Here is a 14,368-nt window from a genome sequence, read left to right as displayed (position 1 = left end):
AATTCGCTTCCTTCGAATAGTACCAAGGAAAAGCTATCTGTAACACTAAATTCGGAGTACACTCTGCTGAGCTGCCCAGTAAATAGCAGTCCATTAATATACCGCCCGATTAGTGAACGTATATATATATATATGCGTATAGTTCAGGGCCAGCAGGGAGGACAGGAAGAGATGGAAGTTCGTCGCACAATCCGGCGCACAACAACGATCTCTATCTTCATACATCTAACTTTCAGGTTTCCTCAAAGTATCCTTAGTCACTGTGCTCTGTCACACTGATAATATGTGTGTTCATGATGCCGACTATTAGTCGAGAATCGCACCGATCCACTTCGACAGCAACAGCGAACAAAATCATGAGCGATACACGTGACGATGAGTAGCACCGGCTGCCATCGTCCGCATCGATCATCTACTCATTTTTCACAAGGCGCCAATATTTGAAGGAGTTTTGTGTCAGGTCTGGTCAGCAGCTGTGCCATCAGATCTATTTAATAATAATACATTGCGAATATAAACGAGATACTACTAATCAAACATTAGTGTTTGCTTACGATGCACCATAAATACCTAATATCCCAATTGAATCTTTAGCCAGAGTTTGATTTTTTTTTTCTCAAGGACTTCAAAATGACCGTAGTACAATACCATATTGATAGTACCTATCTATTCTATAGTATGTGCTGCTATGTAAATTCTAACCAACCAGTAAATCAGATGCACGTCTATCCATAGCAGACCGCATTTCGATGCGAGGAAAAAACTAGGGAAATTCGGCAGAGTGACTGACACTAGGTTGTCATTAGCCGATATAGACAGACGAAGACACACCCACAAATACACGAAGACAAATAGACTAATTCTATTTTCAGTCAGTACCTCTTTTGAAGTTAGCTATGCTATTCCAGTGAGAAAAGGACAAACTAGGTAGAAAAAAAACGCGGAAACGATTTTCAACCGTGGGGATGATGTCATGTGGAGGACTTCATATGCTATCCATACGATGTATGAGAAGGTTACTGTTTTACTGAATTAATGCACTTTATAGCTCGGACAATTGTTTATACAGATGTTCCTCAATGTACCAGGCGATATAGCAGTAACAAATATGTCGTTAACTGCCCTATGCTCGGCTGTCACGTGACATAAACGAAAGGTACGGGAACAATTTCGAACTTTGTTTCTAGGATCGCCTTGAATTTCTAGCTTGTCGTGTAGTTACCGGATTTTGATTACTTTTGCCTATATAGTGGCCAGTGAACAAGAGAACTTCTCTATATGCAAGCCTTATAAGCCAGCTGTTGTTGCATCTGCTACATAACCATCGTGACGACCTTTTGTCGTTGTTAAAATCGAAACAGATTAGTCATCCACTCATTTCAATCCCGATCCGGAAATGTCTCCGTCGACTATTACACCCAGTCCACCCGTGTAACATTTTCAAAAATTCACTCACAAAAAAGCACTATCGGCTTCTTTTCCCAGCAACATCACAATATCAAAATGAAGAAGAAGAAGAAGCGGCTGTAGCGACTGCCTCTCTTAATCATAAATTGTCGCTATTTTTTCCGTTTGTTTGATTCTGCCTGCCTGTATATGAGTGTTTGTGTCTAAAATCGCACATTGTGTTAGCCTAAGGCCTATGCTATTGTTATGTTATAATACTACTGTGACATTGCCCAGCAGCGCTGTTCAGCTCACAGCTGAGTAAACCGCGCATATCGGCAAAACTCACCGACGTCGCGGCGCCATTATTGCATACATATTATCCACTCTATGGGGAGCGTCACCATCATAAATGGTTAAGTTTTTTTTAAAAGGGCTAACCACTATTACCGCAGTAGCAACAACAACATAATCAGTGTAAGGCAGCCAGCCTTCCTTCACCTTGTCATTTGTGTTGAGACGTTTTTAGGAGGATCGCAACGCCCCATAGCCACCGTAGTGCGGTGGCCTATAGTAGCAGTCATCTATATCTGGTTACGGACAGACAGACAGACCGACAGACAAAATTCAAATTCTATTGCGCGTCACTAATAAAAGAAACGAAACATCGACTCCTGAACTCATCGAGGACATTGTAACGAGAAGCAAGTTTTAGTGAGTGACTCACTATATACTATCCTGTTGGAAAAAGAACTACCATCACAAAAAAGGAATCATTGTCAGTTGGTCCCAGTTGGGTTGGCAGTTATGCATATTGTTCTTTAGCGTATGCCTTTACAAAGGTAAATGGATGTTTTGATTACTGATGCAATAGCGAGCGCCCTGCGGCACAAGCGAACAGGCGGCTAAAAAGTAGCAGAGACATGAACTACCGTAGTGGAAAGAAAAATCTTACAAATTTGCTCCTACCTACAGCTGCTTCATCGCTAAGAACTAGCGTAAATAGGGAGTCGAACACAGTGCCACGGTCCAACGTAGCTAGTTGACCTCCAGCACAGCAGCAGCAGCAGCAGCAATCGTCGTCGTCGCCGTCGTCGTCGTCGTCGTCGTCGTCGTCGCCGTCGTCGTCGTCGTCGTCGCCGTCGTTGTAGTCGTTGTCGTCGCTACCTCTTGACGGTCGTTCAGCCCCAGAAAACTGGAATAGCCGGACAACACGTCTGCGGCATGCCAGTTTATCTGTCTAACCCAATCCCCAAAACGACCAACTTTCAATTTTTGTTTCATGTCCGTTTGAGACTGCTACCATTACACAGCTGTTCCTATTCTTGATCCTTGCCTCCTATGTTCATTCGTTTACACCTCTTTATGTAGTTGACTGCATGCAGGCGCGCAACAAGCCAGTTTGCACAGGTCAACATCAATCACAAAATAAACAGACAGACAGATATGAGCAGAGCGGAGAGGTATCGCGCCCAGCAAAACAAATCTCTGCACCTTGTCGATTCTGCTGAACTTGCTGGATGACCCAGCAAGCGAAGACAAAATGTCGGGCCCTTTGCTAACAGAATTGTTCTAAGTGTCGCCCCTGCCACTTTCCATATCTGTCGGTTCATCTGTTTGTTACATATCTGGTGTTTTGCAAGGGCAGTTCCGCATCCGTTCGTTGCAGGGGGTGTAGGATCCAGCCGCGACGGTGTCGGCCAGAGCGTGCCTGAATTGCCAAGCCATTCTCCCACCGAAGGTCGCCCGCTTACGGTAACGTGGTCACGTACAGTTTAGCCGAGTAGCGCGAATAAACAGGGATAAATCACCTAGAAGCTTATTACCATCAGGAACACGGCCAACTAACCGCTTCGTTGCTATTATCAGCTTCAGCAGCAGCAAAAGCGGTAATATTCAGTTGCCGTGGTCATATCGGTCTTTTCTTTCTTGTGAGTGAGTGATCTAACGAGTCAGCGTGCGCGACACGACAGAAAGAGCCCAGATCGCGTTCGATTCGATGGCTGTGTGTTGATGCATGTGTAACGTATACGTATCCTTGCTTCTTGGTTCTGGCCAAGCGTGCCATCCTCAAACACGTGGTTCACTATACGCAAAGAAAACATTTCGACGTGTTCAATATTTCAGGTGACGACCAAGAGCATTGTAGTCGCGAGGCCTACACAGCACACACTGCAATGCCAGTATTCATGATAGCAGCTACATGATGCTGTTGCTACTACAACAACTACTAGAACTACCTTTCTAGTGCGTCGTACTGCTAAACAACGAACGTTTCGACCGTTTTTCGGCTTCTGGTGCAGCCGCTTCTACTTTCAATGTCGTGTCGTTGAAGTGGTAGTGGTCGCGTTATTGATAGATTATCGTCCATGTTCACGTCGGCCTTCTTTCCCTTATCCCGACAGAGATAACCCACGCCTCAACAGGGGCTTACTGTTTCGAATGAACAGGTTTACGGGCGACGACGAGCTGCGTTTCGATTGTTGATAGTGTTTTATATAATGAAACTTTCAATAAAAATAGAGAAATGGTAACGAGCTAGTTTCTATTTGTAGTTTTATTCGACTTGTGGCGTGGTCATTACAGTTGACTTCCATCAGAGTTGGCAGACCAGCCAAAAATAAAAAAGTCGCCAACGACGATTAACGTATAAAATTATAAAAGGCACATAGAGCTAGCTCCGTTTACTTATTTGCCACTTTCCATATTTCAGTTTGTTGCAAGCACGTGAACCAAAAGGACTGCTTAGTACTGTTATATATATAATGTTATAAAATTACTATTATTGCATTATTTTAATTTAAAGGCGGGTCGTCGAGGTGTCTATAGACACGCTCGTATAAATGTAATGAGAGAGTCACCCATTATTTATAAAAAGGAGATCAGATATTTCAGCCGCAATTGCAAGTGCTTGTGTGGTCATCTGTCTTCCACTGCTGATCCTCCTAAACCAGTTCAGTTCAACTCGGTTTCGTCCTGCTTTGTGACGTGAACCGGGCCACTGTGACAGGCAGGTTCACGTTCCTTTCTATGGTCCCTTTTCCACTCGCAGCCTACCTGCAGGCACCGGCGGTCCGTGCTGTGTGTCATCGCCAAACTAAACAGCAGTAGTAGGTCGTTATCAGCTGTCGTTTTATCGTATAACAACGGCGACTATCATAAAAATGGTATATACATCAGGACCACATGGTCATGTGGGTGGCTAGATTAATTCGTAGGTAGCAGCCGTCTTGCAGCGGGCGATGGTGCCGGCAAATTGCCAGTACGAACATCGCAACTTGGAACAGACAAACGTCAAACGATTGTCCCATCGTAGAATAGGATCAACTACTGACGCCGAATAAAGAGAGCAGCCGTGAATGCGAACAAACGGCCGCCGTAACGGCGGTAGCAGCCACATGTCCATATGTTGCTAAGCTAGGCGTGTTTTATGCTACCCTCTGTGATCTCAGGCTCTTCAGCAGAATCTCTGCAGAGCGAGGCCTGCGCGTTCAACATAAGGCCGGGTTAGCCGAGCCTTGCCAGAGCCACCCGAGAAAGGATTATATTATTAGTATTAGCGTCACCGATCACCGCCAACCAAGCAACTACCATTTAGTTCTGAACAAAACTTAATCATCCCAACTAATATTATGTCATGTACATATGCGCCTACGTGTTCTATATATATATAAATATACTGCAACGACAGCAAACGGAACTCCGTTATTGCTGCGTCGTACTACATTATCAAAGATTGATGTGTCAGTGCCTATCTATATATGTGGAACTGGGACGATTGGCTGAATATACAACTCAGTTTCTTTCGTTTCTTGTTTCACTATATAAAACCCTTGAAAGTGGCGCTTTCCTTACCTTTGCTGTTGGTACGCCATAATATTAGCACCTCATGACAAAATCACATCCCTACGGCACCCAACCGCCACGGTTTACCAAGTAGCGATTTCCCACATTAAGTTTCGTGACGTAGGCAGTAAAAATAGCGAAAAACTATCAATTACGGAACCGCCATATTTAAGTTGACTTTGTTCGGCAAATATTGACATAGAGCATGCATCTGGTTGTAACACCACATACGTATGTTCTTTTGCTTGTATGAAATCGCAAAGGAGAAGAACAATGAAGCTTCGTGCATCTGTAACAGGGCCAAATTATATCTTGCCATTAATCTACTTTATAGAAAACTGTTCTATATTGTCATCTTACTTAGTGAAGTAGGAACAGCTATGTAAAAACACATTTTGCCAAATGGAAGCGGATCCGCTCTCTTACATTCGTAATCGAACGAGTTTCATGCATGGACCTTCGAGGTTTTTCTTGCGCTAAGGTTATTTTGTGTCAAGCTTCTTTTGTTCCTGCACATCTTCTTCAACCTGCGCTTTACGGCTGGTGACAGCTTTTTACCTTTTCTTAGTATAGGTTTATTTTGCTCAGTAAATTTCCACAGAAAGTGCTGCTAACTAAGTCAGAAATTTCCTATTGAACAGTATTCGCTATTTGTTTGACATTACAACTACGTATTGTCATTATTATTATTATAATTGTTCTAAATGTGTTTTGCCTGTCTGTCTATTTTTTCCCTTGTGTTCTTTTTCAAGATTCAAGCAGCTGAGTACGATATAAACACAAACTTTGTACACTCAAACGCAATTTGCTTTTGCTTTCCTTGGATAGTACGTAGTTTAGAATCATCGCTTGCTTTACTTTGTGCTTATGAAAACAGTGGTTGAATTTTTACATTTTTAACTCGTTTCATCCTATCGAATTCTTCTAGCTCGCTACTACTGACTCTGACAGGGTTTTCTGCCTCATGATCGATATGTCAGTTTGCGTTGATCTCAACAACGTTACCACCAGCCACACAAGAGTCATGCGCAAAGCGACAACTTGCTTAATGATGACCACCAGCCACTAATTCTTGAAGAATCAATTGAAACATCACAGTTCCTGCTGACGCTGGTTCCGGTGTTGGCGCTGCAATTGACCCGTCAGTTCAACTGTCTACTGTGTGGACAAGTGAGTATCGAAAACTTGTGAAATCGGGCTAAATTGCAATTCGATCTGAAAAAAATAGGTGACCGGGGAGGCATCTGCCTCTCGAAATACTTCCTTAGAAGCCCAGTATTTTTTGGATCTTCTATGAGAAGAATACGAAGAAAAAATAGAGGAGGCGTCGTCATTTCCTTCGTTAGATCACCTTTCTCATTGCGTTTACTTCGTTTTTAGCTATTGCCGTCGTCGTTTATGATGTTGTCGTTGTTGTTGTTGTTGTTATAGCCAGCTGCACATTCGTCTGCTAAATAAAAGCCGACGAACCCTCGTGTGCTCTGTCGACCGGTTTTGTTCAAGTTGTTGGCAAACCGGTCTGATTCCGCAAGCTGTACTATCATCGTCGTCGCCGCCGCCGTCACCGCTGCCGCCGCCGCCGCCGCTACTAGTACTACTGTTACTGTTAGTGTTAGTGTTGCTGATGCCTGTTGCATGTGTATCTCTCTTGCCAAGTATCTTATGTGTCCATTCCCGATAGAGATAACACGGGCATGCTGCTGCTTGTGATCATGATGATATTGACTTGCTCGCTACAAATGCTGTTGTGGTTATGATGGTGTCGGTTCCATCTAAGTAATGCTGTTGCCGCAAGCAGTAGCTACATGAGCAGGCCCTAAACACACAGGCACACGTGGGGCAACGACAGACAAACGGCACCTCAACGTGTCCTCCGCACGGTGGAACGGATCGTGGTAACTAGAGCTCAACGACTACGGCATCCCCAATATCAGTAGAACTCGCTGTAGCAGTGGTACTAGTACATACAATTTTAAATACGCTGCTTTTGCACCAGAGATAGCACCAAAGACTCACGGTACGCTGATCATCAGCATTAGCAGCGCTATCAGCAGTACATGAGATCGTTCACCAAAAGTGGTCCCGTCAGAATCGACAGACAGAATTGACGATGCTGCGATGTTGAACGCGGTGCTGATGACAGCGACGATGCCGGCCAATGGCACTCAGCAAGAAAAGATCCATCCGATGACCAATAACAACGACTAAATCCGTCGCTGTACAGGCGACAGAGTGTTCTGTATGAGACTTTCGATCACTGTAGTTATATGTAAATTCACATAACTGAATACTATGCGCGGTGCTGTTGCAGCTAGATTTCAATAAACCGACATTTATCAGAAGGAGACGGTCTGCCTTTACGAGCGTACACACCGGTTGCTGGTTGCAACCGGTATCAGCGGCGGCGGCGGCGGCGGTGGCAGCAGCACCACCACCAGCCACCACAGTGGTAAAAAGAAATCAGGCATAGCAATGCGCCAGCTTCAACGGTCAACACACTATTGAAAGCAGTACTTGTATTTTTACCTTTTCAAGTCGGCAGTGTCGTTCGTTTTTCCCCATGTCGTTGTTTAGCGCGCACGCCCAGCTCTCTTGTTCTCCCGTAACCGGGCAAGCGGCTGTATCTAAAACCAGAAGAAACCGCTGCTAGAAACGCCTCGTTTGCCCCAGGCGGTCAAAGCAGCAACACAGATAAATCGAGACGACTGAAGCAGGCGGGCGCAATTATATCATTACGATGCCAGTGACAAAACTGCAGCTCGACGAGTGTAGTACGAGATTAGGCAAAACCGGCTGCTTCCACCTCATCCCACAAAGGCGCCTCCGGTCATGCTGATGATGGCAGCGGAGGAGCTGGCGTATATGGGCTTTGGTGGTATGTCAATTCAACCTTGTCAAGCAGAACTTTTGAACCGATATCGCCTCGGCCAACGGTCTACAGTCAAGCCTGATCTGAGAAAGCTCGGTCACCTAACAGCTGTGACCTAACAAGGTTCTAAAATACGCCACAGAAAGGCCTAGTTGAAAATTTCGACACAGAATAACATACAAGTGCGTATTATCTCCTTTATTAAAAGTTATCAAAAGGTGACCGATAGCGCCTACGAAAATGATCGAATACTGACTGGTGTTTTAAATATTAAATAGCACATAAATAAAAACAAAAAGTTATTACGCGCTAAATATTAGGGCGAGAAATACTCGCTACATCTATCAGTAAAAAAAATCAGAGCATCTAAACGATTTGCTCTCTTGGAAAGGTAACCTTTTCGAAGAAAATTCTGTCGCTAGTTTGATAGTACCGCCAAATCCCAACAACACACGTCAGATACGACGGGTTCATTGTAAGGAAAGACCCATCAGACGGCTAACACACTACACACGACCGCCACAAGTCCTAGGAAAGCGACTTTAGCAGTAAGGATCCCCAAGTAATAAACAACTTTGAAGACAGAGACCTATGTATCTGATAACACTTTATAGTACCTTTGAAATCATTTAAAATGACTACCCCCAGGCGTAGCAATGCCACGCATGTCTCCGAAAAAAAAGCTTCTGTCATCGTTAATCCTGTTGTGCACAGTTGTTTGTCTGGTGCATATAAAACAATGCTCTCTAACATTAAAAACGAATTTTTGCGTAAATTATATGTGACTTTTGGTGCACAGGTGTGAGACGGTTATTCTTATAAGATTTATATAACGAAGATGCTGTAACTCTGATAGAAAGCAACATTATGCTACTTTTCTCTTATGACAACGACACCGATTTGAGTCGAGGTGTTGGTCAGTACCACGAAAATGCGTGGGTAGATGGGATATCGTAAAGGCACCCATTGAGTAACATCTATGGCTTGAATTCGATCTCTCGAATGACCTGTTGGCCCGACCTAAACGCTTAACCTACCGACACTAACTAGCTAATGAAAAGGGTCATAATGACGAAAAATGATAGGTCTAGTATATTTATATAGTATTTGTATATGCCTAAAATTGTAAACATCCTCACAGTAACTAAGTAGTGTTGTAAGCACAGATTTGACTACGGGTCAGAGTACAACAAACTTTGATGTAAACAACCGTTTTTTATGTTCCAAACACTACGAACGACACGCGTATTCATGTCTTTGTCTAACTATACGGACCAATATTAAACTAATCTGCAATGCCTTTTCGATCACATCATCGAACTAGCACATTAAACGTATAGGAATGCATCATGAGTGACCATAATACAGTGTTATATTCCTTCAGAGTTCGTCTGTAGTCGTTCTATAGAAAGCAATGCTGGTCGATTTGCAGATCTCAGCTGCTCACGGACGCCGGAACTGATTTTGCGTGTTTGTACACTCAACAGGTTGTTCATGAGTACAATTTCGAACGGCAATTCCGCCATTACTTCGTCTACCGCTTTTCGTTCTGGCCAGGTGGATTGGGTCAATTCATTTGATTCGGATCGTTCACTGGATCATTCAACATTCGATGGATATATTGGGCAGCTCGAGTTAAATTCATAAAGCAAATACTTGCAACAGCGTTTTCTCCTAATGCTGCTAATGTTGACGGCGCGTTCGGCCATTGTCCGATACGTCTAACCGAAATAGCACAGCACTGGAGCACACGTATGGACGAATAAGCGAAACGAATGGTCGAACAGTCGATAGATACTGGTCGCTACTGATGCAACGGCCACTGCTGCGGACTTCATAGTTGTTCACTAATATCTGCAGCACAAACAGCAGCAGCGCCCGCGGCACCAGCATTAACGCAAAAGCTGCTTCAAGTCAGCGTCCAAGCCGTCACACGACCCAGCTCCGCATAGAAAGATGTCACGGTTCGCCGAATTGTCCGGTATGAGTCCATCATTTATCAGCAGCTGCGGCAGCTGGTGGTAATGCGGTTGATTCTGCCGCTACAAAAAAGCAGTACTGACGGGACAGCTTGCTCCAGCTGTGCCGGACTGAAAGCCATACCCAAGCGGCTGGAGCAGCGCTACTCATAGCGATGGGAGTTTCTGCGGGAGCAAGCAGGGAGGCAGTACAATAATAACATCAACAGCATCTGTAGCTCTCTTGCAGCTGCAGGTTTGGCTAAAACCTTAGCAGCTGATTCTTCGTCAGGATTGCCGACCGATGTTCGCTCGGTCTGCAAGAGCATTAGAAGCATTATTAATGGATATTGTCAACGGGCAAGTGTCGTTCGTCACGACGACGAACGGCCATCGGACCAACTGGCCACGAGTTCAACGAATATATGGACAGCAGGACACCCGAGACAACAGCAGCAGCTCTCCAGCTGCTACTGCCAACTCATGTCAATCAAACCTAATTGATGCGATGGAGCTACAGTATCAAAGATGCTGGCGCTGGCGTCACGCTATCCCCAATACCATTATATGACGGGAGCGAGAAAGACTTTCGTATACCAAAAGAAAAACCGAAATATCAATGATAATCAAAAAAGGTAATAAACCGCTACTTGGCTATTTATATTCAATGTGCGTTCGTTTCCAGCTCCTAGCAGTTGCCACTTCCAGGTGCCAGTAACTATGAAAACTCAGCTACAAAATCGGTCTTGGCTGGTGTCTGATGAAGGTGGCTGATTCGTGTCTATGATGCCGATCAGATGATGCTAGCATGGTTCTACGGTGGCTCTACGAATCAACTACGCCGTCGGTAACGCCATCGTCGTAGGCTTGCACTAGCAGATGGTCAGGCACCGACAGATAGGCCATTTTATCAGTAAAAGTAATGCGTCCGATGGTAATGGCTTTCGACAGCAAAAGCAACGACCGCAATGTTAGAACACGACGAAGTGGGAATTAGACGTGCTGCGACCCACCATCTCTATTTAATCGCCTATATGGCAATCGAGCAGAGCTGATGGAGACAAGGCCTGACGGCTTGAGGCCGCAGCGGACATTCAAAACCAATAAACTTTTCGCGGTCCAACCTCATCAAAATATTCAAGTAATCATGCGAGTTTCATGAAAGGTTTGCAAGCTCCTACGCCATGTTGTCACCACAACCTTTGCAGTGAATATTACCTCGTCACCTGCAGGATCATTTTCATAGCCGACCCCACCACCATTGGTATAGTCGCGCTTCTCAATCGTCGAAAGGCATATCGATTCATCTAGCCCCCGAAAAACCAAAGGTCGATTGCCACACTGTTTTACATGTCCCCACAAACACTAGCTCACCTATGCAACATACACATCTCAATTGTTTGATCACATACGAAAGGGAACAGCTTCGACAGTCTACAAGTGCTTCACTTGAGCAAAATACGCTAAAAACGTGGATGAATTCGCAACAAAGAAACATACGTAGCACTAGATAGGCTTAAACTGCAACGATTCCAAAAAAAAATACGGAATTACGTTTTATTTTAATTACAATATATCAGCACCGAGCAAATCTTGTACAGACTTGTATACAAGTTTTTTTTTTGCTACATGTGACACGCGCCCATTATACGGCCTAATTTAACATGTATCTTGATACATATAATTTGTCATTACTTTAGTCGGCTGCATTAGTCTTAGCTTACAATTAAATGATTTACACACGCTAACAGATAAACACATGATCTGTGTCGCTGTGACAAGCAAAAACAATAACAAAATAGTTATCTCCCAATTATAAAAATAGATGCCGCCAACTGTCGCCGAGAATCAAAATAATCATCAACAGCGAGATATCTACTCATACTCGCGCGCGCGCGCACGCACACACACACAGACACAGACACACACACACACACACACACACACACACACACACACGCACGCACACGCATACAAACACCCACTCAAAAATACGCAACATGTAACGTTAACATAAGACAATGACTAGATCAGCATTTCGTGTGATTTGCCTCAGTTGTTTTTGCTGTTATTATTGTTGTTACCGCATCCAACATTTTCACTTCGAGTACATAACAAACGGTAACAGACAATAAAACGCCAAACCAACCATTTAAATTTAACCAAATGAACCCTTCCGTCAGCAACGAGCGCAGCTAGAGTCAGCCGCGAGCTAACCGAAAACGCACCAGTTCGGAGTTGTCTGCATGTGTTTACCCGGTTCAGTATAATATGAGGATGTTGATCGATCTTCTTCGCACTGAATCTTTCATATGTCTGTTCGTATATCATGGCTCAGTAATGATTACTGATGAATATCACACATGTGCACTACACAGCCATACGTACACACATACATACACGCGTAGGCTAGTTTAATATGGGTTTCTTTTCCTGCTGCCACCACAGTATCACCATTGATTTTTCTGTTCTTTATGTTCTTCCATCGCTTGACTTTCGTTAACATTTTTGTTGACGTCACATGTCCATCACAGCCATTGGACATTAGGGATGACCAAATATACCGTTGTTCTTGCAATTTCCCATAGACGCGGCCGTATCTGCTAGAAATGATGATGCTGGATTGACAACTGAAAACCCATGTACTGGACGACTGCGGCCATCTCGGCTTGAGCACCACACAATGGGTTGTAGAAAAGGATCATATCAGGATACACAGAGAGTATTTTGAGGATACGCATATAACACAATATACTGGGAACATTCACTCAGTCAAGGGGGTTACGACTAGCTAATACACCCCTGAATGAACCATTAAATTAGCAGCTGTGCTAATATCATCTATAAAGGCTTGGCCAGCTTGGAATCATCAGTAACATCAATATACTTAAACACTAGCTTTTCGCGTCTAGAAGCAACAACGACCACAACAACATCGGCTTCATTGTGAGAATCGCGATTATGGACTATAAATCAACCGGTCTTACAATTCAAACTGTGTTTATGTACCGCATTTGATGAAATGGTACGTAGTGCTTTTGATGTTAGGTACGGTTAGCATCTTGACGTAAGCACTTATTGTTTTTTTTGGTTTTTTGAGCCGCCCTAAGCTGACACCCATATTTCGTATTTAAGGTGGGACAGACGGGGGGAGAGCTGACCAAGCTCAAGACTAGTAGTGGTCATGATGAAACCTTCGATTCGTGCTTATGGACATATTCGTTCTGGCCAGTGTTACTGCTACAACCGCTAGTACTAATTAATAATAACAAATGAATTCTTCAGCTAGCCCATTGTTTTCTCAAGCTTCAGCAGAAAGTCTGATTGACATACCAAACGAGACTCGACAATGCGGCTACTATTACCATGGACACGATGACAACCGCCGCATATCTAGTCTATACGAACACGAAAAGCCTTAAAAAGGCTGTCGTTGATGAAACTAGCGGAAGTCTCAAAGGACGCCTAATTGACTAAGGTCTCCGAAAACATCAAAGTTAGAAGTAGATATTCATATTTCAGCTAATTTTACGTTTATACGCAGCATCTACGATAGATATTGATTATAAACGACGTAAACTTCTATTTTGAAACCTGCCAACGAATAATACAAATTTGCCAATGAATAATACGTCGAACATCGGCATATTTTTTCAAATCAAACAAAACTCAGCACTTCTCATTAGGAATCATATCACTGTGTTCTGAGCGGCTGCTGTTAGCTATTACCGGATAGCCGCAACAGCGATCGTAGCTGGCACAGGGAGAAGCAACTTAAATCGGCTGCTGTCCTGAGAGTTGGCTTGACCGGTTTGAAGGCCCTGAACGCGTCAACGCCGAGATAAGACGATTTCGGCCGGCCGTTCGACTGTTCAGCTGGACACTCAACTGAGTCACGGGGGTGTTCCGGGAGCACGTACGATCACAAAAGGGGTGCACAATTACCACAGATACGGTTACAAGGTCTTGGCTGGCTATTACACCAACAGCTGTTCGGTGCTTCGGAACCAAGAACGTTAGGGACCTACCTTGAATTTGACGAAGTCCTCCACAGCCTTGAGAGCAGAGTCCGTAAGTTTGACGAAAATTAAAGTCCTATCTGAAGAGTTTGTACCCTCTGACGATAATCCATAGCGACAACCTTCCACCAGGGCCGCCATATTTGCCCGTCTCCGACATCCACTGGCCCGCAGAGCACAGTTCCAGTGCTTGTCGCACGTTGGGCGAAACTGCTGTTAAAGAACACAGTTGATTTTCGAAACCAACAAAATCAACCTGCACTTTTCATTCCGTTCGATTAGTTGAGGGA

The 14,368-nt window shown here is 44.1% G+C and overlaps 1 protein-coding gene and 1 long non-coding RNA gene across 4 annotated transcripts in view; one reads left to right on the top strand and one right to left on the bottom strand.

The window, feature by feature from the left end:
* The window catches only part of Su(Tpl) (Suppressor of Triplolethal), a 73,023-nt gene extending 58,655 nt beyond the window's left edge, over positions 1-14,368 (bottom strand). The window contains exon 1 of one of the 3 annotated variants that reach the window (XM_022806999.2): positions 14,088-14,368. In XM_022806999.2, coding sequence (XP_022662734.1) covers positions 14,088-14,219 — 132 coding nt within the window. In that variant the 5' untranslated portion in view covers positions 14,220-14,368. The remainder of the gene's footprint in view (positions 1-14,087) is intronic. The other 2 variants (XM_086989546.1, XM_022807000.2) reach the window with 2 other exon arrangements.
* LOC147755665 (uncharacterized) lies at positions 6,474-10,720 on the top strand. Its single transcript, XR_015327931.1, has 2 exons — positions 6,474-8,283; positions 9,589-10,720. It is a non-coding gene; the product is annotated as an uncharacterized LOC147755665 (long non-coding RNA).

Source organism: Varroa destructor, unplaced genomic scaffold, assembly GCF_002443255.2.
Source record: "Varroa destructor unplaced genomic scaffold, Vdes_3.0 BEIS01000005.1, whole genome shotgun sequence".
Lineage (NCBI taxonomy): Eukaryota > Metazoa > Arthropoda > Arachnida > Mesostigmata > Varroidae > Varroa > Varroa destructor.
The sequence above is the reverse complement of the archived record's forward strand: the minus strand, read 5'-3'. Positions and strand labels throughout refer to the sequence as shown.